The sequence below is a fragment of the Mustela nigripes genome, chromosome 10 (genome assembly GCF_022355385.1).
Source record: "Mustela nigripes isolate SB6536 chromosome 10, MUSNIG.SB6536, whole genome shotgun sequence".
NCBI lineage: Eukaryota > Metazoa > Chordata > Mammalia > Carnivora > Mustelidae > Mustela > Mustela nigripes.
The window spans coordinates 39,310,608-39,337,286 of record NC_081566.1 but is presented as its reverse complement, the minus strand read 5'-3'; the positions used below and the strand labels follow the sequence as shown (position 1 = coordinate 39,337,286).

General features: G+C 53.4%; 1 protein-coding gene and 1 long non-coding RNA gene across 2 annotated transcripts in view; one reads left to right on the top strand and one right to left on the bottom strand.

Annotated features, from left to right (window-relative positions):
- Nucleotides 1–1,379: 1,379 nt before the first annotated feature.
- Nucleotides 1,380–6,355, bottom strand: LOC132025597 (uncharacterized). The gene is made up of 2 exons (XR_009406649.1): nucleotides 6,164–6,355; nucleotides 1,380–4,750 (listed from the first exon to the last, which is right to left on the bottom strand). It is a non-coding gene; the product is annotated as an uncharacterized LOC132025597 (long non-coding RNA).
- Nucleotides 6,356–6,469: 114 nt separating this feature from the next.
- Nucleotides 6,470–26,679, top strand: part of CSRP1 (cysteine and glycine rich protein 1) — a 23,251-nt gene continuing 3,041 nt past the window's right edge. The window contains exons 1-4 of the mRNA XM_059413083.1: nucleotides 6,470–6,554; nucleotides 17,361–17,479; nucleotides 23,292–23,460; nucleotides 24,406–24,535. Coding sequence (XP_059269066.1) covers nucleotides 17,368–17,479; nucleotides 23,292–23,460; nucleotides 24,406–24,535 — 411 coding nt within the window. The 5' untranslated portion in view covers nucleotides 6,470–6,554; nucleotides 17,361–17,367. The remainder of the gene's footprint in view (nucleotides 6,555–17,360; nucleotides 17,480–23,291; nucleotides 23,461–24,405; nucleotides 24,536–26,679) is intronic.

Below are 26,679 nucleotides of genomic sequence, written 5' to 3'. Positions count from 1 at the left end.
CCACCCAGGCGCCCCTGAAAACACGTTTTAAAGCAAAGGGAAACACACTTGATCAGGAACAAAGGGCAGCTGGAGTGATTGCAAATCCCCATTCTATGGTAAACTCTAGATCTTTCTGAGAAAGTTCTGAGCCTTCAGCCCAGGCCTTGGCTACACTTCTCCCTCCAGGCTGTCAGGCTCAGAACAGCAGCAGCCTGCCCAGACAGCTGCAGGGGAGGGGGGAGCCCGCTTTCCCTTTTCCCTCCCAGCCCCTCCTGTTTGTGCCTGCCTGCACCCTGGCTCAGAGTCCCCCACAAGCCAGTGCTGTTTTGGAGCAGGGGCTGCGGAGGGAGCAGGAGCGGAAGTGGCCCAGCAGAGCTATCAGGCCGAGGGGATGGGAAAGGGAAGTGGTCATTTTTAAAGTTGTTCAGCCTGTTCCACATACTCTCTTGAGGACCTGACCCTGAGCCTCCCCTGAAGGAGTTTCTGAATCACCTTTCAAGCTCCCTTTGGAACATTCTTTGTGTTTCACGGTGCTAATGTCAGCCTGAAAATCAGAACAAATTTCCTCATCCAGAGCCCTTTGTAGTGTCCCCTCCGACTCTTTCCAGATGGATTTCCTTTTTTCTTGCCTCCAAGTATCTTCATGACATTCACTTGCAGATATTTTGGTTTTTCTTTTGCCTTTGGCCAATCAGTCTCATTTCTCCTGCAAACCCTGAGGGAGGGATTCTCAGGGTTCCTCCTTGGGAAATGTGACTACAGAGACCAAGAGCCCAGCTCAGGAGAGCTGGGCCCCATTCCATAGCACACCACCTTCTCCCTCCTTTTTAGGTAATTGCTATGCCCAATGTGGGCCTCGAACTCATGACCCCAAGATCAAGAGTCATAAGCTCTATAGACTGAGCCAGCCAGGTGCCCCCTGAACCATATCAGGTGCCCCACCACAACCGCCCCTCCACCTTTGACTTGCCTTATCACAGTCTCAGAAATGGAGAGCCAGATCCAACAAGATCCAGGGAGATCCAGAGCTGCAAAGCGCCTGAGAGATGATCCATTCCCTCCACGGGGTCCCCTCAAAGTCCCAGGGGTCCACACTGGGCTACCAGGGGCTCCTGAAGCTATACAGTGAGAACGACACACTTCCCAAGGACTCCCCCTTTCTCTCAACTCTCATTCATTTTCAGCATTATCATTTAATTAAAACAAACGGCGCTGGCGCCGGGGGTGGGGGTGGGGGATTGGGGAGGCAAGCCTGGGTGGCCCAGTTGGTTAAGCATCTGACAGCTCAGGTCTCCATGTCAGGGTCATGAGTTCAAGCCCTGTGTTGGGCTCTAAAATAAGTAAGAAAGTAAATAAACAAAATGAAGAAAACAGGGCTGGGTGAAGGAGAACGCAAATGTAAATAAACTTTTATGAGAAAACCTCCGACTTCAGAGATGTAGGAGGGGCTTGGGGCTGCCACCCGTCCCGTCCTCAGTTCCTCCAGAGCGACCTGTCCACCCCTCTCTGCTCTCGGGGGGACTTTAGGGGGGAAACTTCAGAGAGCATATGGGGTAGTGTGACCTCTCGTGTCGCACGGGAAGAAAACTGATCTAGGTTATAGTCACAGCCCCTTAACATAGCTGCGGCTCTGAGCCTTGGTTACCTCGAATGCAGAAGAGGGGCTAAAAATAGTCCTCATGTCTTCAGTTCCTGTGACGATTAATGGAGAGGATGGTGTCAAGTGTCTGACATGCAGTTAGTGCTCAATAATTAGTTATTAAGATTCATTTTAATGATCGAAGGCAGATCCGAGATTCAAACTGCAAGGCGAGTCCTGGATCCTCTAAATTATAGTGTTCTAAGCAGGCTTGCTTTTCTCTGGGCTCCACTGTAGCCAGGAAATGGCTCTGAAGTCCCCCTGGGAAGAATGAAAGGCGACGACTGTTGAAAACTATTTTAATCTGTGCCGTGAATTCTTTACTCCTTGAGCCTTCCTAGTCCCCAAATTCATTTCTTTAGCAATGCACAGAATTCTCAACCCCTCCAAGAAGGACTCGAGGGAACCAGTCACACATTTTCTGGGGTATGGAGAAGCGGGTGGAGTACTAAAACTTCAGCCTACCTGGCCTTTCTTGAAACCTTTCTCCATTTTCTGCTCCAGGTGTTTCCTCGCCTCTCTGGTCTCCCTTGGCCTTGCAGAAAGGAGACCCAGCCTGGGCATGTCATGGCGCCCTCCTCCTTGAAAGTCTCACCCTACATCTCTGATTGTTCCTTTCAGAATGATGCTCTTTGTGGGCTGACAGTCACCATCAAATGTGGGTGTCCCTGAGGTCCCGAACCTGCGCTTGTTCTCAAGCTCTCTCTAGACTGAAGACCCTCCCTTCGCCATCTCCAACCCTGGTCTCGCTTCTGCCCTTGGTGTCCAGCTGCCTTCTGGATACTTCCGCTCGGATGTTCCTCAGGTAACTCAAATCCAACTAGTTTGAAATGGAATTCACTACCCCTCCCTGCCCCTCACCCCGCAGCTCCTCCTGAATGAATTATCCTAGTGAGTCCTCCAACCCAGAAGCCTAGAGACATCCGTGACTCCTCCCTCCCTTTCCGCTGCACTCTGGACCCCACCTCCAGAAGCCAACTGGTCATCAAGGCTGGTAGATTCTGTGTGCTCAAAAACTCTGAAATCCATCATCTACTTTTCAGCCCCACAGCTACTGCCTGCCATCACCTCTTTCCTGGTCTCCTGGGATCATCGCCTTATGGGCCTCCCTGGCTCATTTCTCACCTCCTTCTCGTCTAGCCTTCACAGGGACTCAGTGTCTTCTGAAACACTTTTGAACTGTCCATGTCATTTCCCTATTTAAGATCCTTTAAGGCTCCCATTGCCCTCAGGACAGTCCACCTTCCTTCAAATGGATGGAATGGCTGCCACGCTCCTTTGGTCCCTGCCTGCCTGCCAACCTCACCTTTCATAGGACTTGGTCCTTCATCGCAGGTGTCAGCTCTGCTCATGAACTTGTAGTTCCCCAGTTAACAACGCTCTCCCAGGAGCTTGTCCCTTCTCCTTACTTCCTGGCCAACTCTCATCTTTCAAGACCCTATTTCTAACTCACTTTTTATAAAATTTTTTTTAAGATTTTATTTATTTATTTGACAGAGATCACAAGTAGGCAGAGAGGTGGGCAGAGAGAGAAGGGGAAGCAGGCTCCCTGCTGAGCAGAGAGCCCAATGTGGGGCTTGATCCCAAGGACCCCAGGATCATGATCTGAGCTGAAGGCAGAGGCATTAACACACTGAGCCCCCCAGGTGCCCCTCTATCTCAGTTTCTCTAAGAAAACTTTCTTGACCCTGTACCTCTTCCATGAAAAGAGAATTAAGTTTTCATTCACTTTCAGCCTCTGTCTCACCTCAAGCCCTCCTCACTTGAGATCAATGAGGAAAAGGAGTTTGCAGCAAGAAGGGAGCGAGAAGACATGACATCAGGACGCAGATGAGGGAGGAAAGAGGAGAAGTTGTCAGAAGGCAGCAGACGAATTTGGAAGTTGGAGGTGCCTTCCTGCTTGCCCACAGTCCACCCTACTTCATCCCCCGTGGCTAGGTTCCAATCCGGAGACACTGTGGGCAAGCGTGTACAGAGAGCAGGGGAGGACACTGAAACATTTAGACATTTTTGAGAGTTCAGAGAAGCAACCAGGCCCCTGTGTGTGCCAGATCTCCTTCTAGAAGCCCCAGCAGAGAATCTCTCGGTGATGAGCTCCAACCATGTATCTCTGCAGAGGTGGGTGGAGCCAGCCAGGGCACAGTTTCGTAACTGAGGTCAGCCAGAACGCGTATCTCTGCCCTAAGAATTTCAGCCTGTGGGATGTCCCCAGTGTTGATGGTGTTTACTGGTCTTTTGTGTGATTTCAACATTGGGCCGTGCCTGTTTGCATGGTAGATGACCCAGTACACTCCTGATTCACCTCAGTCCCAAAGTCCTGTCTGAACCCCTGCAAATGAGCGATCCAAGACCAAGCCCAGATGATTGGCAGCATACAGGGAGGGTGAACAACCAAAACAAAGTGAGGTTCTGGAAAAGCAGCGGAAGAGTCAGGGCCTACTCGGCTTCCTTTATCTCCAGCTCTGCCTCAACAGCTCCTAAGACATGTGCCCCGATGCAGTCTGTGGGTGGACATGCAGGGTGACCAGATATCCTGATGTGCCGGGGACAATTCTGTCGCCTTATGGCAATTATGAAGACCAACACTATACTGTTCACGATCAAAAGCGTTCCAGTTTGGACAACACACTATTAGCCACTCCATTTACAGGGTGCTTTGAGATCCTCTGGAAGAAACCCACGTGTGACTGTTGTTACCACTGTCCCTTCATGGATCTTCCCTAAGTCCACCACACGGCCGGGGTTGGCATGTCGTTACTGGGGAAATCCACCAACGGTCCCACAGCTCCGGGAAGGACAAACCCAGGCCAAGGAAGGAAATGCAGGAGTTTGCCCTTTTGTAAAATCTTGGGCATGAATCCAAAGCTCATCTTTCTGAGATCTTGGGAACTGATGGGAGAGAGAGTAATCCCGTGAAACTGCCATGTGTGGGTGGCAAACCCATGGTCTCGGAGGCTCACTGAAGCGCTGCAATTTAACGTATCTGCCCATCAATTGCTTGCTCGGTGCGGGAACAGCCAGTGATTCTTCTGGCTTCTCCTCCTATGTCTTGGTTGGGTCAGAAGAGGATGGCCTGGTTGGGTGCTTGTTGACCTCCCAATCCTGGAGGGCCCTGGCTGTATGAAGGGCCTGTCCAAAAGGAAGATGTTTCTTATGGGAGAAGGTAAGAAAAACCTAGAGAAATCCCTCATTTTCGGGGATGCTTGATTTTATTCCTAGATAAGAGTGGATTCAGCAACCCTAGGACTTGAAATGAAGCCTTTGAGGGTCTGAGTGCCTGACACCTGTCTAGGCTGGGAGATGGGGCAACTCCTTGCATGGATGACTTAGGGTGAGGGGTGCCCAGCTGCCCAGCAAACCCTCCAGGACCTGCTGCCAATTCACTGCTATGGGCAGAAGAAGGCCGTAGTACTTCCGGGTCGAGGAACACTCTAGAGTCCAAGAGAGCCGTAGAAAGTTACACACAGGCACACCTGCCAAGCATACACAACCACAGTGAAATGTATACCTGGTATCTGAGTATAGTTCATTTTTCAGTGCGAATAATGTCCATCAGCCCTGGACAGTAGGAGATAACACCGGCCCTCAGTTCCCCTTTGACTCAGAAATATAGCAAAGGAGCTACAGGAAACCACAAACTAGAAGATTTTATCTCCCTGAGGCTCTCGAGTCTTTGTTGCTCTTCACATTCCTGGGAATGCCAGCCTCTGGGGTTCTCCACGTTCCTCCTAACCCAAGACCACAAGTCCCTAACAGAGGGCAGTGCTCCTTGCTCGGGGCAAGGAAGTGCCACGTGGGGGTTGGAAATGGCTCGAGAGCTTGGTTCTGCTCCATACCCTGGGCCTGGGGCCCCTGGGGAGCTCCTTCTCTGTTTGGAGCATTGGGTTTCTGAGCTGCTCCTCAGTTCGAGAAAGAGGTGACCAGGTCTACCCTGGTTGAAGCAGCAGTCGGGCAAAGTGTGAGCCTCTGTGCCCCCTGCCATGCCTGTCACAGACAGGCGGAAGGGAATGGCTTCACAGGAAGGGCTGGGAACTGGGTGAAGGTGCCATACCCATGGCTAACTGCTCCAGGGGTAGCTCTGAGGACCCTGAGCCTGTGTCTGCCATACAGAAGCTTGGAGGCCCAGAGAAAAGCCTCAGAGGAGGACCCACTTTTCAGAACTGCAGCTTTCTGGGGGTGGGGCACTCTCCTTTGGGTAGTAGGAAAGATGTGGGAAAGCTAAGGGGACAGAGTTGTTGGAGGGAGTTATATATGGTGGGTCACTGCTGAGAGCTTACAGGTCCCGTAGGATCTCATTTTACCCCCTACAACATTCCTGTGGATTGTACACCTTTTACAGACGCAGAGCCTGAAGCCCGGAAGTTCTAGTGTCTAGGTCAAGGCTTCAGCTAGTAAGTGGAAGGAGCAAGATCAGAGCTCAGGCCTGTCTTACTCTGGCGCCAAATGTGTCGCGTACACTTTGCCACCAGCACATGCGCATGTAAGACTCCACCCCTCCCCACAAGCCATACCCCCACCCTTTTACTCAGGGCACAAGTTTACCAGGAGTCTGATTTCTCAGCTCACATCTGCAAACTCGCATCTGGCCGACAGGAAAACCCCCGACAGGTCCAAGCACGTGCCCCAGGCGCTTCCGCAGCAGCAGCGGAGGGGAGCACAGTGGGTCCGCGTGGGTGCACAGTGGGTCCGCAGGGGGCAGAGCTGGCGTCTCCTGCCCACGCGGTCTGGCCGCCCCGGGTCTGGCGGGGGCAGCGCCGCGGGGCTTCGCGCCATGACATCAGCCCTGGTGTGGTGCAGTGTGCAAAGCCCACTGGTTGGCGTGGCCCGGGACACGCCTTCCCCGGAGCGGAACAAAACGGGGCGCGGGCCGGGCGCACCCAGTCGCGGCTTCCGAAGAGCGTTCCCGCCCGCGCGCCGCGCAGCCAGTTGCCAGGTGAGTGCGCCCCGGGGTCGCGCGTCCCCGGCCCCCACGGCGCCCCCGGCCCGGCGCGCTACCCCCGCGGCGCCTGCCAGACTTCCCCGGCCGCCGGGCTCGGCTGGGGCGCAGAGTGGCGCGAGAAGGAAAAGTGGTGCGGCCAGGCGGCCGTCCCGGGGCTGCGGAGTAGGACAAGCGGTCGCACTTAACCAGAGCAGCGCGTCCCTTTCCGGGAGGCTCTGGGGACCTCCCGGCTCGGGGCGTCCTGGCACAGAGGGCTCCTGCGTGCGCCTGACCCGGGGTGGCCCGGCTCCCCCACAGCCTGCAGGTCTGGCCGCAGAACAATCAGCGATTCTGCGCGCCACTGACGCTCATTGTACCGCAGGGGGATGAGGGCATCCGTGCCACCCCCTCCCTCATCCTCCTGCTCGGGAAGAGAACGTGCCCGCGGGCGGGGTGGGGAAACATCTGGCTTCACGGTCCAGCCTGGGGCATCTGTGCCCTGAGCGCAGGTGTCAGTTTTCCCTCTTCCTCGGGATCCAGATGGAAGCGGCAACATTTCACCTGTCCCCGCCCCCAGTCTTGGTGCTAGCTGGAGACAATTATGCGCCCCCCCCCCCCCGTCAGTGTTTTGTGGCCTCCGTCCTTGAAGGCTGGGAACAAGAAAGGAGCTGGTGTTGGGCAAATTTAAAGCAAGTTGCCATAGGTTACTCCACGAGGAATTGCTGAAGCAGGTGCTGTAGGAGGAATTGCTGAAGCAGGTGCTGTAGCCACTCGCAAAGGCTTGGGAGTATCCTGCAGCCTCTGAGCCCCTGTGCCATTGTAAGCTATCCAGTTCGCGGGTTTAGGCAGGGGACAGTAGCCTGGGCTTGGCCCCTCCCTCTCCAGCCGCCTGGGCTCCAGCCACCCACCCGCCTGCTCCGTGGGGCTGAGGGAGCCGGCTGGGCCTTCCCTCCCGGGAAGGGCTCTGCCCTGGGATCCAGCTGCAGTGGCACCAAGGAGATCCACTGGGCTCCCGCAGAAAGTGTGTCATGAAGAGGCAGCTGGAATCTCCGTGAGAGATTGCTTGGAAGGGCAACCTGGCTCAGTCTTGACAGTTGGGTCTGCTGCTTCACAGACTGATGACCTTGGGTGCGCGAAGTAACGTCCCAGTGCACAGTTTCCTTTGGAAATGGGGATGGGCTGCAAATGAAGAGCACGACTGTGGTCTCTCTTGTCCTCCCCCTTCCTTGCCCAAAGCCGAGGAGGCTGCCCGTGTTGGCGGTGTCTCAGTCATCTCAGAGTGCAGCTTGGGGGTTCCTCCTGGGATCTGGGGACAGGGGTGCTGAGCTTCCTTAGCTCTCTCTTGGTGGGTGCCTCCTGATGCCTCCTGCAAGAGCGACCGTCCTCAGCCCTCAGTGGCTCTCACCCTGTCCTTGCTGAAGCCAGCCTCGTGCTGCTCGCAGCTTCCCAGGGAATGACCCTTTGCCTCAGGGAGGATATCCGGGGTGGGGACAGTTAGACCAGGAAGGAAGTTTCTCCCACAGAGGCAGTGGTGTGGTCTGCCTGATGGGGAGGGGACACTGCCCAGTACAGAGGGTCTGGTGGGGGGAATGGAATCCAGGGGAGAAGCTCAAGATAGGGCTTAGGCCTTCCAGTTCTGCAACCAGGCTAGTGAAGTATGGAAAACAGGGGTGTCACAGCTCTGGCCTCTGGTCTGATCCAGGACCTCTCTTCCTGGCCCGGGTGTTTCCTTTTTAAACGTAAACATCTGCCCCTGGAGCCGGCCAGTGCTCCCTGGAGCCACATGGCAGCCTGGGGGTGTAGGGGGAGGATTGTGGCCAAACACTAGGTGAGTGAAAGGAGTGGATACAGGCTTTCAGCTAAGTGGCCCTGCTGGATACTCCTAAGCCTCGAAAATGGTTTTTCCCTGTGATTAGTACTGAGAACCAGGTAAGGGGTAGAAAAGGCAGTCTGGTTAGTTGCGGAGGCAGCCTTCAAACACAGGCAGACTCCTTCCAAACCCATGTTCAGTGCTGTGTTGTTACTTTTCTTTGCTCGTGTACATTTCCAATTTCTAGATCAGTTAGTAAGGAACTACCTGCCGTGTGTGAAAGGCACTTTACAAAGGGCTTTGCCGTGGCTTATGAAGTACTTCAGGAAGATACAGTTTTGCCTTTGTGAATGTGGATGGAGGCAGGGTTACAACTCGTGACCTCTAGGCTCCCACTCTGCTGGATGGTCAGGAAGGAGAGGACATCCCTGGATGTTAGGTTCCAGATCCTAGTGGATATGCTTTCACTAGGTCTGATGCAAGCTTGAATTTGCAGGCCAGGTTTGCAGGAAAGAAAAGAAGCTTGGAAAAGAGCCTGCTTGAGAAAAAGGCACACACACACACACACACACACACACGCACACAGAGCAGCTAGCTGGGGTAGGGAGGTTGGGGAGAGGGGGTGCTGGGTACTAGAGCCCTTGCCTGTGGTTTTCAGTTGTCAGGAATTTCTCTGGCAATGACGTGGCTGGCCTACACAGTGCCTCAGGAATCTGTCTGACGTCGGCATTGAGTAATTGCCATGTATGGTAAAGTGTGTAAATACGGAGGCAGTTAGCATTTCCAGACTCTGGCATTTCCAGGTTTCCCCAGGGCCAGAAGGCAGCGTCTGACTCCTCAGCAGTGACAAAGGAGGAAGGAATAGAAGGTTTGCAGCTGGAGCACAGGCTCAGCCCTGAGCAGGCAACCAGACTCTCACTCTCCAGTGTGCTGGCCTGGGGTTCTTTACGCGGGGATCGCGGGGGCTGGAGCTTCCTGTGAAGTCAGCTGCAAACAACCTGTTTGTATGAGGTCTAAGTGCTAATTTGTTTTTGCTTTTTAAAAATCAATCCAGGAAACATCAGTCAGACCCTTTAGCATGAGACCACAAGTGGTTACCCCTGGACATTGACATCATTCCAGAAAAAAAAACAAAGAAACTTGATCTGTTGAGTAGCCTGTGAGACCTATTATAATATAGGGTTTCTTGTAATAGTTTTGAAATATTTTTTTAAAAATCGCAGACCCTCCCTCCCTTCTCCCTTGGTTAACCTTCAGACGTCTGAACCCCCAGAGGTGGAGAGCTCTGCCGTAAAAGGGATTACTAGAGGAGCAGGAGGAGACAGAGCACTGTACCTGTCAGCTTACAATCACGCAAGAGCCATGGACATAGATGGAAAAAGAAAACTCCTGCTGGGATGCCTGGGTGGCTCAGTGGGTTAAGCCTCTGCCTTTGGCTCAGGTCATGATCCCAGGGTCCTGGGATCAAGTCCTGCATCAGGCTCTCTGCTCAGCAGGGAGTCTGCTTCCCCCTCTCTCTCTGCCTGCCTCTCTGCCTACTTGTGATCTCTTTCTCTGTCAAGTAAATAAATAAAATCTTAAAAAAGAAAATAGAAAAAAGAAAAAAAGAACACTCTTGCCACAGAGAGAGGGCTGAGCTGGAGCGACGGTCAAGTTCCAGGGTACTATGGGGCCTAAAGTGATCATAGCTCACAGAGGCCACTTAGCTTCTCAGAGAGGCCAGCCATGGGCAGGATTGTGAAGGAATCATCTAGTGGGCTGTGTGAAGCTGGGGACAAACTGGCATTTCTTTATCGACCATTCACCCCCCTCCCAGTGACCATTACTTTCAGGAGAGTCTGTTTCCTGGGTTTTTAGGTGTCACACTAAGGCATGGGTCCTGAACCCTGTTCAGCAGGGAGTCCCTCCTTCCCTCTGTCTCCTTGGCTGCTCTCTTGACGTGGGGGCATGGAGGAAGAGGCTGAGCGGCAGGGTTGGATGGGATCACAGCTCTCCTGTGTCCCTGGCCAAGTACTACACAGCTCAGGTAATGTGAGCCGTGCATTTCTAACTAGACAAACACCTGACAGGTCTCTACCAGACCAAGTGGGTGGGGACCTGAGCCCTATGCCCAGAAGTCACTTTTTGACCCTAGGGAATAAGAGATTTTGGAATGGGAGAGATGGGATTTTTCCACTGGAGAAATAAAGACATGGAAGGGTTTGTCAAATCAGTGGTTTGAGGAGCCTCCTTCAGGCACTCGTGGCCAGTGGTGAAGGATTATGCATCTCTGAAATGGCTCCTTGGACTTGAAACATGACCACACTGAACCCATCACCTTGTCCTGACTTTCATGACATTTGTGAAGAGGAGGGCCTGTGCCTTTCTCTCCTACTATGTGAGCCGCCATCTTGAATCCCTCTTCTCAAGACTGAGGAACTGAACGTAGTTCCTAATGGGACAACTAGATAGGAAGGTGAGGACAGCTTATCAGAAGAAGCCAATCCTTCCAGCCAACCCTAAGGATCCTGACTTTTTAAAAAAAAATTTCACTAATTAATTAATTAATTAATCAATTTTAGTGGGTGGGGAGGAAGAGGGATGGACTCTTAAGCAGATTCTTGTGGGGCTCAATCTCACAACACTGAGACCATGACCTGAGCCGAAACCAAGAGTCCAATGCTTATCTGACTGAGGCACCCCGGATCCTGACATTTGAGGTGAATAGCTGACCAGCTGTTTCTAGCCATTCAGCAGAAAACTCAAGCCCTGTTCTCTCTTGAGATTAGCAACACGGTGAAGTAGGTCAAACCAGAACACAGACAGCAATGGTCCGTGGGAACGGGAGTCTCTGAAACCCACCAGGTGGATGATGTGATTACAGAGGATAGCAACGCTTCTCCAACACCAAGAACAATACACACAAGAGCTTGGTGTTAAAGACACAAGCCTCTGCTTGCATCTCAAGTCGCCAGAGGGGAGCTAAATCCCAAAGAAGGGCAAGTCACTCGTCTCGTTCGCGGGGCTGACAGATGAGTCAGGAATTCATGGTCCCTATTTGGCTTGTTATTGTGACAGCCTTGCTGCTTCCAGACGTGGATTAGCTGGGAAGGATGGCCAACATCTGGCCCCACAGCTGGTGTGAAGCTTACCAGGGCCAGCCCTGTCGGCGGTGCGCCTGGCCCCACGCTATCACTTCTGCACCCTCTCATTGCCTCCTCAGAGTGGCGGTCTCAGGGAGCCAGTGTGTGGGCCCACTTAGAGACTAGAAAACTGAAGCTCAGAGAGGAAAGGATGTTGCCCAAGGTCATTCATCCAGGAACGGATGAGTCCAGACCCACTTTCCTTACCTCAGCTCTCCCACCTGACCTCAGACCTGGGGAACTTTCCTCCTCAGAGTCTCCCACAGGGCATCGGAAGCCAGACCTTGAGAGGAAGCCCCTGCGCCTTGTACGGCAGCAGGTGGCTAGGGCTCCCTCCAGCTGAGACTCTTCCCTGCCGGCGGGTCCCCTGGGGGGGTCCTCCTGGGGACAGAGGGAATGGAGAGCCCACCCACAGGGGGAGCCTGGGGCCCTTCCAGTCAGTGAACAGTCTTTGTTGTTGCTGTTGTTTTTCCCAAGGTGCTGGAGCCCTTGTCCCTTCAGCGGGCTCCTGAGAGGAGACCCCCCCACCCCCAACATCATGGCCAGGCTCGAAGGAATGGGGCAGCCCAGAGGCATCCCAGGCAGATTGTCCTCACTGACTGGTCCTTGGGTTTCACCCATTCTCCGCCCATGTTCCTGATTCCCTGGGGCCCGGCTGGATGTGGGCCCCTGACATGGAGCCAGGGAGAACAAGGAGAGGCCTGTATGGAGCTCTGGGTCTCCCCCAGAGGGAGAAGGGCTTTGTATCTGGGAACAAAACACTGCTTGGGACTGGCTCCCAACCACATGGTTAGGGGAACTTTCCTCCCCTAGGGGTATTCCTAGGGCCACAGAGTGTATCCCCTGCTAGTTCAAGAGGTTGGCAAGGGAGGAGAGAGCCAAGCGTTGGTGTACTGTGTGCCTACTGTGGGCAGCTGCTCTTACATAGGATGGGGCGACAGCCTGACAATTGGGGTGACAGGGGCCCCGGAAGGGACTAAACCCATTTAGGAATCCAGTTCTGTTCTTTGAGCCTTGTTTTCCTTATCTGTAGGGTGGGCTTGTATTCCCCATCTCCAGGTGGGAAGGAAGAGATTGTACATGTAACCTGGTGATTAGCAGGCACGCAGTCCGTGGTAGCCTGTCGGTTGGGGAGCTCTGGCTGTGGGAGTTCCGGGGGTGATGCCTAGTTACCTCCTTAGAGGCAGAAGAGAACTTGTGTGGCTCCAGAGGGACACACCTGTTTTTCCAGAAGCTTCCCAAACAGAGCTCCCCTCACACGTCACAGCCTGTCCTTGAAGCCACCCCTGCAGGGAAAAGGGATGGCCATGGTGGGCCCCTAGGGCTGGGTGTGGGAACGTGTCCCCGGGGTCACTCAGTGGAGAGTGGCTGCCTGAGTAGAACTGGGGTTCCTGCTGCATGAAGCGGGGGAAGGGTTGACGCTGAGGCAGACGGCAACACACATGGCTCTTCTCACTGAACCGGCACACACATCCTAGGGTTTGGCAGCCCTGAGCTCTTGCTCGACAAGGCATCTGGCCCCTGGCATCCTCAGGGCGGAGTGGAGCGAGAGACTGAATGGTGGGGCATCAGAGGCTGGGGCTGGGGACTGTTCTCCAGGATCTGGGAGCTCAGGCCCTAGGGGGGTTATCTGAGGAAGGCAGAGAGAGGTCATGTGCTGTCAGAGAAAGCCTACCTTTGGGTTGCATCAGTGATGCGCGTAAGCCTGAAGGGCTGTGGAAGGGCCTTCCACAGTGGTCCGTGGCCCGTGTAGACCCGCGTGGGAGAGAACAGTGGGCCCCAGCCTCAGCCCTCTACCTGCTCACAGCCCCTGCCAGGCATTCTGGGCGAACACAGCGATTCAGTCACCCACCCCGAGAATGGGTGAGGTGTGGTGACAGGAGTCGCAGAAAAGGAAGTGGAGACTGCAGGGGAGAGTCTCAGGGTAAGGGGTGTGATTATTCTCGGGCAGCAGGGAGTCACTGATGGTTCTGAGCAGGGGAGCGCTCCACAGAAAAGATCTGGCGGCTGCCTGGACATGGAATAGGGAGGAGATTCCAGAAGCAGCACGACCATAATTGCTGTCTCTCTAGGGATGCATTCGGTTGTAAAGTAATGGGCTTAAAACGTAGAGGGAATTTGTTCATTTGTTTAACTGGAAAATTCAGAGAGAGACTGACCTTTAGGTTTGGCTGACTTTGGTGGCTTAAAGGTGGCATTGCAGACGCAGTTTCTTTTGTTTCTCAGCTCTGTCTTCCCTGCTGTCAGCTTCATCCCAGGACTGTCCGTATCTCTGGGGACAACAACCTCAGAGCTCTCACTGGGGGAAGAGGGACTTGCTTCCAGGAAGTTCTCTTGAAGGAATGGAATGCTTTTTCTTCCAGAGCCCCCCAGAACTGCCTTCTCCTATTTTATTGGTCTGAAATGGATAGCTGGCCCATCTTTGAGCCAATAACCTTGGTGGCTTAGGTTAGGTCCCCACCATGTGCCATGGCCGAAAATCAGGATAGTTGCTAAGGAACAGGTATATATGGTGTAGTGTCCTCTTCAAGGGGCTGCATGAGGGAGTGGTGAAGGCTGGGTTAGGGTGGTGGGAAGAAGAATGGAGAGCAGAGAGTCTCAGCACTGGTTTTGGGGGTGAGTGGGTAAAGGGGAACACACAGTGGGTTGCAGCTATGGGAGGGGGGAAAGCCCATCAACATTCTCAGGAATGGGATAATTCCTCTGTGATGGAGAGAACGGTTTTGGTACCATGAGCAAAAATGGAAAAGTCGAGAAAAAGAACAAGTCTGAGGAAAGGCAATGAGTTCAGGTCCCTCACGTTGAAACGGAGGCACTGGTGGGCCATTCCGGTGGAGATGCTCACCTGAGATTAGATGTGTGAGCCTGGACTCAGGGGAAAGGCCGAAGCTAGAGGGGTATGGAGGTTTTTGACAGAAGGGGACCAGGATGGGACCCAAGGGAGCCCCAGCTTTTCGGATATGGGAGGACGAAGCAGAGGGCGTGAAAAGATGCCTGAAAAAACCTTGCTGAAAATCCCCGTGATTGTTGTGCTCTTCGAGCCCCAGTGACTGCGATGAGCCCCAGTGACTGCGATGAGCAATGAGCTAGCACCCCCGACGCCACTTTCCTTGCTTGTCAGTCTGCACACAGTGACTGAGCGCCCCTGCTGGGTCCCAGCCCCTGCGGAGATGCCCTGACATAGAGAACTTGTCTCTGGCTGTGGCTTTCAGTATCAGAGCGTCCCTGCCTCATTCCTCAGCTACTCCCTGGACGCCTGTAGAAACACCTGTCTCAGGTGCTGTGTGGGGTGTGCAGACTCCATCGTGAACACGAGCTAGACCTTGAGCTGAGGCCTGTGTCCACAGTCAGATGGGACGCTCTCCAGCAGTGAAAACCATGTCTCCCTCTGTCCTTGACATTGATTCTAGCTGCTACTACCAGGAGGGTAGGCTTTGGATAACGTAGCCCTGTTTTCAACATTTCCTGATACAGACAACTGGTAAGTTTTGTCCATAGGCTCTTTTGTATCCTGAGGCAACAGCCAACTCTGGCACCGTCCCCCTTCCTTCCCAGCACCCCACGTCCTTCTAAACTTGCCACATCCGGGCTACTTCATCCCCCCAGTCGCGCACCCGTGGCCGCCTGTACCTTGCTCGGGGGACCCCGCCCTCTGTGAACTAATGTCATCTTCCTCCTTCAGTCACATGTCTGTTGGCTGGATGAGTGAAACGGAAGGAGAGACGCTGACCCCATCAGTCTTGGGGTGGGGGTCTCTGCTCTCCCAGTTTCCATGGTGTGCACCTGCTCTGCCACTCTCTGGCACATCAGGACCAACCTGGAGCATGGCCTCTCCTGCGGTTTTGGGCTCCTGTGTTAAGAGTAATTTATAAGGGCGCCTGGGTGGCTCCGTCGTTAAGCATCTGCCTTCGGCTCAGGTCATGATCCTGGGGTCCTGTGATGGAGCTGAGTCAGGCTGCCCACTCTGCGGGAAGTCTGCTTATCCCTCTGCCTCTTCCCCTCCCCCAACAAGTACTCTCTCCTTCTTAAATAAATAAAATATCTAATAAATACATAAATAAAATCTTAAAAATAATAATAATAATTAGCGAACACTAACTATAGGCCAGGCACTGTACCATGCCTTTGACATGCCAGACCTCATTTCTTCCCCAGAAAGAATCTGTGAAGTAGCTATTGCTTTTATCCTGGTTTTACAGATGCTGAAATCAAGGTTCAGAAACACCAGTTACCTTGCACAAGGTACACAGAGCCAGTGTGTGGGGCTCAGAATTGGACCCAGCCTGACTGGTATCAGGACCTCAACTCAGAACCAATACCTAGAGCATCTCAAAGTTGGTCTCAGCATGGCTGCTTTGGACTCACCTGGGGTGCTTATTGAAAATCCAGACTCCTGGGGCGCCTGGGTGGCTTCGTCGGTTAAACGTCTGTGTTGGGCTCAGATCACGATCCCAGGATCCTGGGATTGAGTCCCTGGGATCCCTGCTCAGCAGGGAGCCTGCTTCTCCTTCTATCTTTGCCTGCTACTCCCCCTGCTTGTGCTCTTTCTGTCAAATGAAATAAATACAATCTTTTTTGTTGTTGTTGTTAAAGATTTATTTATTTATTTTACAGAGAGAGATCACAAGCAGGCAGAGAGGCAGGCAGAGGGAGAGGGGGAAGCAGGTTCCCTGCTGAGCAGAGAGCCTGATGCAGGGCTCGATCCCAGGACCCTGGGATCATGACCTGAGCCGAAGTCAGAGGCTTAACCCACTGAGCCACCCAGGCGCCCCTGAAATAAATAAAATCTTAGGAAAAAAAATCTAGATTCCTGTGCTTCTCTGAGGTCTAAGGTGGTACTGGTCAATCTGATTTTTGCAGCGCCCCCGGGCACTCCTGATTTTTTTTTTTTAATCTTATCTATTTATTTGAGGGAGAGAGAGAGAATGAGCAGTGGGGAAGGGCAGATGGAGAAAGAAAGAGAAGCAGACTCCCCGCTGAGCAGGAAGCCCGATGTGGGACTCGTCCCAGGACCCTGAGATCATGACCTGAGCCAAAGGCAGCAACTCAACCATCTGAGCCACCCAGGCATCCTCTAATGCCTCCTTTTATTGACTCTAAGGCTCGAGAACTGTGCCCTGTGTGCCTACCCACCCTCCTGCTTAATAAAAAATTTCTGGTTTTATTGGTGAGCTTTTTCTTACATATAAAGGAGTATATAATATCTTCATGTATGGGTCAAAGGATAATTGCAAAGTGAGCCCCCATGAGTCAACCACCCAAGTTAAAAAAAGTCAGCGCCTTAGCAGCCCCTCTGGAGACCCTTCCTTCCCCTTCCCCACCCCCACAGTGGTGGGCCATTCCCTGTCTTACAGGTAACAAGTCTAAGAGAATAGTTAGTGATCATTTTCCCTTGCTTTCTCTTTATAACTTCTTCCCCATGGGTTCATCCCTTGACAATGAGAATTTTGTCTGTGAACCTTCCATAAACCATCTGTGTTTTGTGAATTCTAGAGCATCTGCTTCTCTGGCTCCAGTGAGCCTCTGTGAGATCCATCCCTGTTGATACGTGTAGAGGAGGGTTCCAAGACTTGCTTCCACAGTGTCCTTTGAAGAGTGGGTACCTTATGCTTGTTTATACCCTTGAGAGTTCCCCGCCCGGGGTTGGAAACACAGCAGTGGCTCAGTGACTGTCTGTTGTCAGCGCTGGGGCAGGAAGCCCCCGAGTGGCAGTGGGAGAAGGATGTGGAGAGCCCTCAGGAGGAAGTGCCCTGCCAGAGCGCGGGTGGTGGGGACCCCACAGGTGTTCTGCCTCCCCTCTTGCCATCCTCGGTCTGCCTGTGGCTCTTCCGGCATGGGCAGTCTGGGTCTCCGGCTCCCTAGAAAACTAATTCCCATGTCTGGGTCCAGTTTCAGGATGCCAAACTGGGGAGGAGGCAAGAAATGTGGGGTGTGCCAGAAGACGGTTTACTTTGCGGAAGAGGTTCAGTGCGAAGGCAGCAGCTTCCATAAATCCTGCTTCCTGTGCAGTGAGTATGCGCCCCGAGGCCCAGCTACTGTTGCCATGGGAATGGGGACGGGGTGGGGGGGACCTGCCCCCACAGGCCGGGCCTGTCAACACCCCAGGGGACGGGCCCCATGGGACGTAAACAGCTTGACATTTGGCTGCAGCACAGCTGGGGCGGGAAACACTTACAGGCCTCTTTGTTCCGCTCAGAAGCTGCTTTCTAAGGGGAGGAACTGGCCAGAGCTGGTGGGGGTGGCAGCCGCTCCGGGGTGGCCAGGAGCCAAACTTCCAGACTTGCTTAGGGAAACTTTCCACTCCCTTTTCTCTTTCTCTCCCTGCCACAATGCCATCATTTAAGAGGAAGCCACTTTGGGTCCCGAGTTTTACCCAAATTTGGATCCAAATGATCCCTTGTTGAAGGGTGACAGAGGCTATTACTTTATGGGGACACGGAGCCCAGAGAAGGAGCGGGGTTCTCTCTTCTTCCGCCCTCTGGGCCAGCCTGGTCACTTCCCTCAACTCCCATTTTGCTCCAGCAGCCTGGGTTAAGAGGAAGATGAGCAAGCACAGCTTTGACATCCACCCCCAGTAACCCGGAGCAAGAGGGGCTCGAAACACAAGCCCAGGCGAGTAGGAAACGGGGCAACAGACAGCAAGCAGCTGGGAGCCATCCGGTGGCTCCGGGGGTCCTTGACCTGGACAGTGTTTTCACAGCCCCCAGGAAGCAGTGGATTGCCTCCCCCATTTCTAAATGATCTGTGGTCAGAGCAGAGGGTTCTGGTCAGAGCAGAGGGTTCTGGTCAGAGGGAAAGTTTTCTGTGAGGGCGGGCAGAGTGGGAGGCAGGGGGATGTCTCAGTGAAGACCTGGGTTTCTGGATCCAGTGGTCAGGGTTTGAATCAGAATTCGGGTTTGGGGATCTGCATGCTGATGGGCAAGTTACTTACTTGGTTTCTTTCTTTCTTTCTTTTTTTTTTTTTAGATTTTATTTATTTATTTGATAGAGATCACAAGTAGGCAGAGAGGCAGGCAGAGAGATGGGGGGAAGCAGGCTCCCTGCTGAGCAGAGAGCCCGATGCGGGCTCGATCCCAGGACCCTGGGATCATGACCTGAGCTGAAGGCAGAGGCTTTAACCCACTGAGCCACCCAGAGGCCCCAAGTTACTTGGTTTCTCCCGATTACAGGGGAGTTAGTAATACTCCCCTCATGGGGTTGTTGTGAGAATGAGGAGAAAGAAGCTTGGAAAATGAAGTACTTAAAACGCAATTCTGAATGTTCGATAAATGATAGGCACCGCCCTGGACACACGTGTGTGCACGTGCGCACACATATGCGCACACACACACGCACAGATACACACGAAGGCACAAGCTGCTGAGGGAGCTGCAGGCCACACGGTGCGGTGACACAAAGGAGGCCTCCTAGCCCGTCTGAGAGATCCAGGGAACGGGGTCCCCTCCATCCATGTCACATGAAGCAGAGTTGGGAGTGTCTGTAGCCGTTTTGTTCCCTGGTGATTTGTGGTCCTGAGTAGGAACAGATGGACCAAGGGTCACTTGGTCCCTGGTCACTTGGTCCCACAGATCCACCTGCTGCCGGGCCACCCAGCTGGGAACCACCCAGCACAGGGCAGCAGGGCCCCCCTCTCCACCCCCGCCTTGCACCCTGAGCAGCCAGCCGGAGTGGCCACCCAGGGGCCGCATCTGGTGAACAGGAGTGAGTGAGCCCCAGCGGGGCCTTGTTGGCCTGTAGCCCACAGAGGAGGCCGCCGACAGCAGCCCCTTGTTATCGGCAGTTAACTGCACTTAGGAATTTTCCAGTCATTTATTTTTTCAGAGGGCTCAGCATTGGCTAGAAAGAGGGTCCGGGCTGCTGGGGTCCATAGGGCTTCTGCCTTTGCTCTCTCATGTTGCTTAATCACTACAAGGGGCCACAGCTGAGAGGCCTCAGTCACGCTTGAGGAGGAGTGGCGGTTGGTCGCGGTTGGGGGAAGGCAGGAATTCAGGGGGTGGCATAGGAAGAAGGGAGCAGGCCTGGGGCAGGGTGTGAGGGGGTGTGGAGGATTAGAAACACTTGTGGAAAGTCAGGCCGGGGAGCAGGGCCAGGGTGTGGGGAGGTGTTATGAAAGTAACAGCCATAGGAAAGGGTCTCGAGTCTCCCTGGGGCCTCCAGGCCAGTACGGCTCCTGGGTGTCCGAGCTCAGACATGTCCCCGCAACCAGGTGTCTCGACAACTTGCTGATTGCTGGTGTCAGAGGCTCTGAGCACACAGCCGGCTGTTGCTGATTTGTTTACGAATGGAGGGAACATCCTTTCCCTGTTTCAGAGGAGTGGGTGGTAACTGTCCAGCTTGAATTCAGAAATTCAGAATGACCCTGATAATCAAAGGACGTTCCTTCCTAAGTTTCTTTGGAAGGCTCTTCCCTTCCTAAGGTTCGCAGAGAATGGGCCTGGGCGGCATTCCGGCCCTAGTCCCTTAGCTGGCTGGGCCTCTGACCATTCGGGTCCTTGGCTCTGGCTTCTTGTCAACATGGGACGTACATTCCCTTTCCTGAGAGCCTGGCACAGACAGGTGAAGACGGGATGAGGTAACCCAGTCAGGGAGAATGGCCTCTGCCCTGGGCTTGGCCTTTGACCTGGAAGCGGGAACAGAGGGGGCCTGCAGTCCACTCCTGCGGTCTCTGCAGGGGCGGCCAGCTCCTGCCAGCAGGCAGGAGATCTCAGCTGTGCGGCTGGGGGCCGACCCCATGGCTTCGGGCGCTTCTCTGAGCCGCAGCCAGCTCCCTCCGTTGGGGTTGAGCAACCAGACCCATGGAAAGGTAGATGCGCTGTTTTCCAGAACCTCAGAGTGCAGGGGAAGCTCAGAGAAGCCCTGCACGCCCTCTGACCCCCGCATCTCCTCACCCACAGGCTCAAGTTTGCTGTCAGTTTTTCACCCTCTTTTGCCCCACACAGGCTTGGTCTACCTGAAAGGGACCTTGGGCCGGCAGAAAACAGCCAGGTCTGGGAATCACGCTTGGTTCTGACCTGGTCCAATTCTGTGAGCTTGAACTTTATTGTGGGGCTTGCTTTTCCTTCCAGAGGAATCCCTCTCTGTTTTGGAGGGGGGTGAGGGGGCTCCGACCTCTCGCCTGGGACTGCCTCTTGCCCATATTTCAAAAATACATCAGAAGGCCTCACCAAGTCTGTGGCGTCTGGAAGGACATTTGTCCAACAAATGCATAACTAACCATACCTAAGACTTTTTTTTTTTTTTTTTAAATCTTAACATTATTTGGTAGAAGTTTATTTAGGACTTCATTCAAAATTTCCCTCGGTCGGGTCTTCGGTAGAACCTCCAGGTGACCAGACTACATTGCCTGCACGGAGGTGGAAGGGCTGGGGGCCTGGGGAAGGTGTTGAAGGGGGACCGTGGTGGGCAGGAGGGCCTGGGAGAGGCCAGAAGCTGACAGGGTGGTCTGGACATGGGATCTGGAAGTCAGGGCTCGGTTGGCACTCCAGGAGCCATCTGGAGGTTAATGACTTGTAGGCCCTGCTGTCTCTTCTGGGTCGAGCTCCTGGGTCTCCTAAAGAGACCACTGTTTCCCCAACTCCTCTTGTCGCTGCTTTCTGCCTTCCCTCTGGTTTTGGAATTTCCAGTTCAATTTGGGCCTTACGGGAAGCAATTCCAGGCCAACTCCGGACTTCCCGCCCTAGAAGGGAATGTTGGAGCCCTTGGCCTGTTGTTCCCTCTCCCTCCTTCCCGGGAGCCAAGCCCCAGGGGAGGTGGTGGGAAGTTCCATATTTGGGCTGCCCAGAACACTGGAATGAGGTGAGGATCTCAAGGGCAGGACTAGAGGGTCCTTATTTAGTCTGAAGTCTGCAACCTGGGGCTCAGGGTGAGAGGAGCTGGCAGAGGGCCCGACCCATTAAAGGCAAGAGGATGGCTAGTTGCTAGGAGCTGAGCTGAGAGCCTTCTCAGGGGGAGGTGCGAGGCGTGGCTTCTCTAGTGGTTCCTCGAGGGGTCCCTGTTCAGAAGGACATGTTTGAGGATGTGGTCCAGTTGGGCACACCCAGTCTCCATATGGAAGGGATATCATAGAACCAAATTGGAATTCTAGGATAAGACATAAGCAGGTAGAGTGAGGACGAGTCTGGGAGCATATGATCTTTTGAGGCCTGGGCCTGTTCTTCCTCCTTCTTTGGGTCCTCAAGATACTAACTTTACATAATGCTAATAAGAGTGGCCAACATTGGGGCGCCTGGGTAGCTCAGTGGGTTAAAGCCTCTGCCTTTGGCTCAGGTCATGATCTCGGAGTCCTGGGATCAAGTGCCACATTGGGCTCTCTGCTCAGCAGGGAGCCTGCTCCCCCCCCCCCCCCCCTGCCCCTCTGCCTACTTGTAAAATAAATAAAATATTTGAAAAAAAAAAAAGAGTGGCCAACATTTATTATGCATCTACTGTGTGCAGGTTATTGTGCTAATTACTTTACACGTAAGATCTTATTTAGTTCTCCCAACCACCTTTTGGGGTAGATATTATTGTCTGCATTTACAAAAGGGGAGACACGGAGGGGCGCCTGGCTGGCTCAGTTGGTAGAGCATGCAACGCTTGATCTTGGGCCTGTGAGTTCGAGCCCCACGCTGGGTGTAGAGATTGCTTAAAAAATTAAAAACAGACAAATAAACAAACATTAGGGATGCCTGGGTGGCTCAGACATTAAGCATCTGCCTTCAGCTTGGGTCATGATCCCCGGGTCCTGGGATCGAGCCCCGCATTGGGCTCCCTGCTCAGTGGGGAGCCTGCTTCTCCCTCTCCCATCCCCCCTGCTTGTGTTCCCTCTCTCACTGTGTCTCTCTCTGTCCAATAAATAAATAAAGTCTTTAAAAATAAAAAATAAAAAATTAAAATTAAAAAAATTAAAAAAAAAACATTAAAAACAAAACCAAAAAACCCAAAAGAACCAAATGGAGACGTGGAGGCTAGAAAGGCAAAATAACTTGCCCATCACACAGAAGTCACATAGCTGGAAAGAAAGAGTTGAGATTTGATTCTGAGCAGTCTCACTGCACGTGACCCCAGGCTCCAAACTATTTCACTCTGGATGGCTGGGTATAGGCCCCCAGACAAGCCCAGGAAGGTATATGGGACTCACAGGCTTTCCGAAGCTCATCGTCTCCTAGCTGCTCATACCTCAGGAGTCAGGAATTCTTCCTGGTCTGGCCTCCGTTCTTCCTATGGCCAGCTGGTTCTGAGATCAGAGCTTGGTGTAATTAGCATGACCTGCATCTCATTTCAGGGCCCATTGTGCTGGGTACTTGATAAATATGCAACTTTTCTTTTCTTCTGGGTGCATCGCTTCACCTGCCACCCCACCCCCGTGGGTCCTGCACCCCCCCCATCCCCCCACCGGCACACAGGGATTGTTTCTTCAGGATTCCATTGTCAGAGGCAGGAAATCCTGGCCCTTCTTCTTTCCGTTTTTTCTTCTCTCCTATTGAACACATGGTCTCTGTTGAGCAGAGCCAAAGGCCTCAGTAGGTTTCCTGTGGCCTAGGATCAGCTAGGCTGTCGCCTCAGATGAACTGTGGGGCGCACTACAGCCTGGCGAGGTGTGAGGGTGGAGGGGACGGAGGAAGGTGTGTGTGGGCTCTTGTGAGAGGTGGCTCGGCTGGCATTCCTGGAATGGGGCCTCGCAAACCCCCTCCCTCCCTCTTCCCAGCTCCTTGGCCCTCCGACTTCCATTTCCATGCTGCTCCTGGAAGATCCGGGTCTGGAGAGTTTCAGCCGCGGGGGGGCTTGGGGGACAAGCAGCTCACCCCAATGTCAGCTCACTGTCCTCCCTTCCCTCCCCAGTGGTCTGCAAGAAGAATCTGGACAGCACCACTGTGGCCGTGCATGGCGAAGAGATCTACTGCAAGTCTTGTTATGGCAAGAAGTACGGCCCCAAAGGCTACGGCTACGGGCAGGGCGCCGGCACGCTGAGCACCGACAAGGGGGAGTCTCTGGGCATTAAGCACGAGGAGTGAGTACAAGACTCTCGCCAGCCCCTTCCTTGAGGTCTGCCCTCCCACCGCAGTGTCCCACACATTTGCAACTGCTTTTGGTTCAGCTGTGAAAGGCTCAGAAAGCCATTGATTTCCAGGGAAGTCCTACAGTGGCCCACTGGGTGTCGGGCCAACGAGAGGAGCTGAGGGTCCACTGAGGAATAAAACAGGTGCGGTGCCTCCCTGTGTGGAGAGTGCAGCCCATGTTTTCATAGGGGTTAGAGCCTAGAGGGGCCCCAAGAATCACTCCATCCAATGTCCTCTTTTCTCAGATGAGAATCCCCAGCCCAGGCTCAGTGGCTTGTCTGGGGGTCTCATGCGCGCTGAGCCGGGCTCAGCAGGAGCAGCACTGGCCCACCCGCCTCTCTCTCTAGCCATCTCTTACCCCTGTACTCTGGGGCAGCCATCTCCCTTCCTCGGAAATACAGCAGGGTTTCACTGGCACTCACTGACCTCTGACCTGTTGAAAGAGTGGCTTTTGGCAGTCTGCCTGGCCAGCATCTTGACCTTGGGGAGAATGGGCAGAAATGACAGATGAGTGAGCACATTTTAGCCAAGGTCATTGCCCCAGAGGGAATGATTTGTCAGCAGATTTCTCCTGGAAAGAATCTCACAGGCTGGCTGCAGGAACGGGAAACAGGGGAGGGCAATTCTTAGCAAATGAGCCGCTCACTGATGCCCGTGTTTTAACTCCGTGGCGAGAGGCAGTAGATTGCTTTGGGGAAATCCGCATTTTGCTGAGCCTGGGTCTGTCCATCTGTAAAATGGGAGAGGACCCTGGAGGCTCTGGCTGGGAGAGTCGCCCCCTAGTGGGCGTGAGATGAAGGTGGGGTTGTGCCCGCTCGGGGCCAGCCCCACTCGACTCCAGCCCCACTCGACCCCCTCTATGAAAGTCATCTCACCGCATGTCGTTGCCCACGCAGGACTCCTGGCCACAGGCCCACCACCAACCCCAATGCCTCCAAGTTTGCACAGAAGATTGGCAGCTCCGAGAGGTGCCCTCGATGCAGCCAGGCAGTCTATGCGGCTGAGAAGGTGATCGGTGCCGGGAAGGTAAGGTGGTTTCTGGGGAGATAGGCTTGGGGGAGAGGGGCTGGGGAGACACCTTCTTGAAATGTGGGTTCTAGGACTTTGTATGTTGGACCCTGGATCTGATCAAGGGAGCCTGAGCACTGGGCTTTAACTCCCTCTCTTCTAGGGAAGGAGTAACCCTTTGTCCCCATGGGCTGCTTGTCCCTGTGGCTTCCCGTCTGCAAGGACTGAAGAAGTCACACATGGGCTCCGGGGACAGGTGGCTTGGCCAACATTCTTCTTCATGAGGATAACAGGCCCGCCATTGATGAAACTGATTATTAAATGCTTAAATGCGATTTATAGGGTGTTGTAAAGATCAATCTGTTGGGTTTCAAAGGAGCCACAAAATTTTGTGGGAACATGTCTCTTTCTGGGAAGAACATCCACAGTTTTCATCAGATTTTCAAAAGGATTTGTAATCCCCCAAATGTTGAGAGCCAGTGGAAAATCCACATATATTCCATATTGTAAGACCTGGTCTGTGGGAAACCCATCCATGTACGCCTAGGGCAGAGGTTTTTTAAGATTCAGGGCAGATCAGAGCCTCCCAGAAAGCTTTTGCAAACTATATGTGACTGCCAAGTATGCCTTTCCCCTGTGGACTGCCAACCCCAGAGCACAGTAAGAATCACAGTAGCGTGCCTCCGTCCCGGTGAAACCCTGCCTCCCAGAGAGTCCCAGTCTCTGGCAGTCCCAGACTAGCGGTCAGAGAATCATGGAAGAAGCATCCTCAGTCTGTGGCCGGAGAGACCCAGATGGAGGAGTGACTCGGCTAAAGTCACATAGCAAGCATCAGGAACAGCTGGGCCAGGAACCTGTCTGCAGCTCTTCTGGCTTTGGGTGACGGCTTTCAAGTCTTCTCCACCTTGAGGAAGGGGCCCACGACCAATGGACGGGGAATTGACACTTAGGCCAGATCATCTAGACCATAGCAAGCTCTTATTGTAGTCTTTATAGTCATGGTTGGAGATAGATACTAGTATCCCCATTTTACAAGTGAGGAAGCTGAGTGTCAGAGGCATTAACTTAATTTGCCCAGATCTTCCAGCTAGGCAGTGGCTAGGTTAGGCGTCAAGCCCAGGTCCCTCTAACTTGGAAGCCTGTGCTCTTACCACTCTTAACTCTGCTTCAGGCCTCTTAACCTCTTTGAACCCATTTCCACAGATGTACAATGGGAAATGAGAACCCATTTCCATAGCTTCATGAGTCCTGGAACCATGACTAAGACCGTGGACCCTAGGGGTGCCTGGGTGGCTCAGTCAGTTAGGTGTCTGACTCTTGGTTTTGGGTCAGGTCATGGTTTAAGGTCATGCGATCAGCCTACATCGGTCCCCCCACTCAGTGGGAGTCTGCTTAGGATTCTCTCTCTCCCTCCTTCTCTCAAATACATAAGATCTTCAAATGACTGTAAAAGAAAAAAAAAAGACCTTGGACCCTAGAGAACCCTTAGTTTTGCCACTTACTAGTTGTGTGGCTTTGGGCAAATCACTGAACCTTTCTAAACCTTCCATCTGCATCTGTAAAGTGAAGCAAATGACCATCCCATCAAACAAAGCTGTTTTGCAGAAGAAAGGAGAGACTGTTCTGGGGTCCCCAGGGCAGCCCCCCCCCCCCACCGGTGTGTGCTTAGGACACTATGCCATTGCTGTTACTGTTGGTGCTATTATTACTGTTATTGTGTACTTTGGGGAATTCTTGTGTGGTCAGAATGATGACCCTTGCCATGAACTAAGTGATATGAAAGCGGGAGATACTAATCTTATTTTGCAGTTGGTATCTTTTGTGCTCATTGTGTCTCACTAGGAGATCTGAAAGTTCTAAAAATAGCTGAGAATCCCTGTGTCCATTACCCAGACAGGGTCTAAGTTAAGCCTTTAACTCCTGAGGGGTGGGGATAAGAGAATTTTGCATTCAAGTGGAAAAGGTTGGGAGAAGCTCCCACCTCTCTTTGGCCTTGGCCAGGAAAGAAATATCGAGGAACAGAGGTGCTTTGGGGTGCTGAATGAGTGAGCAAAGGGATCCAGGGTGTGTGGAGGGCCGGCAAGGCCCCGTGAGGCGTGGGTGGCAGCCCCGTGAGGCGTGGGTGGCAGCCCCGTGAGGCGTGGGTGGCAGCCCCGTGAGGC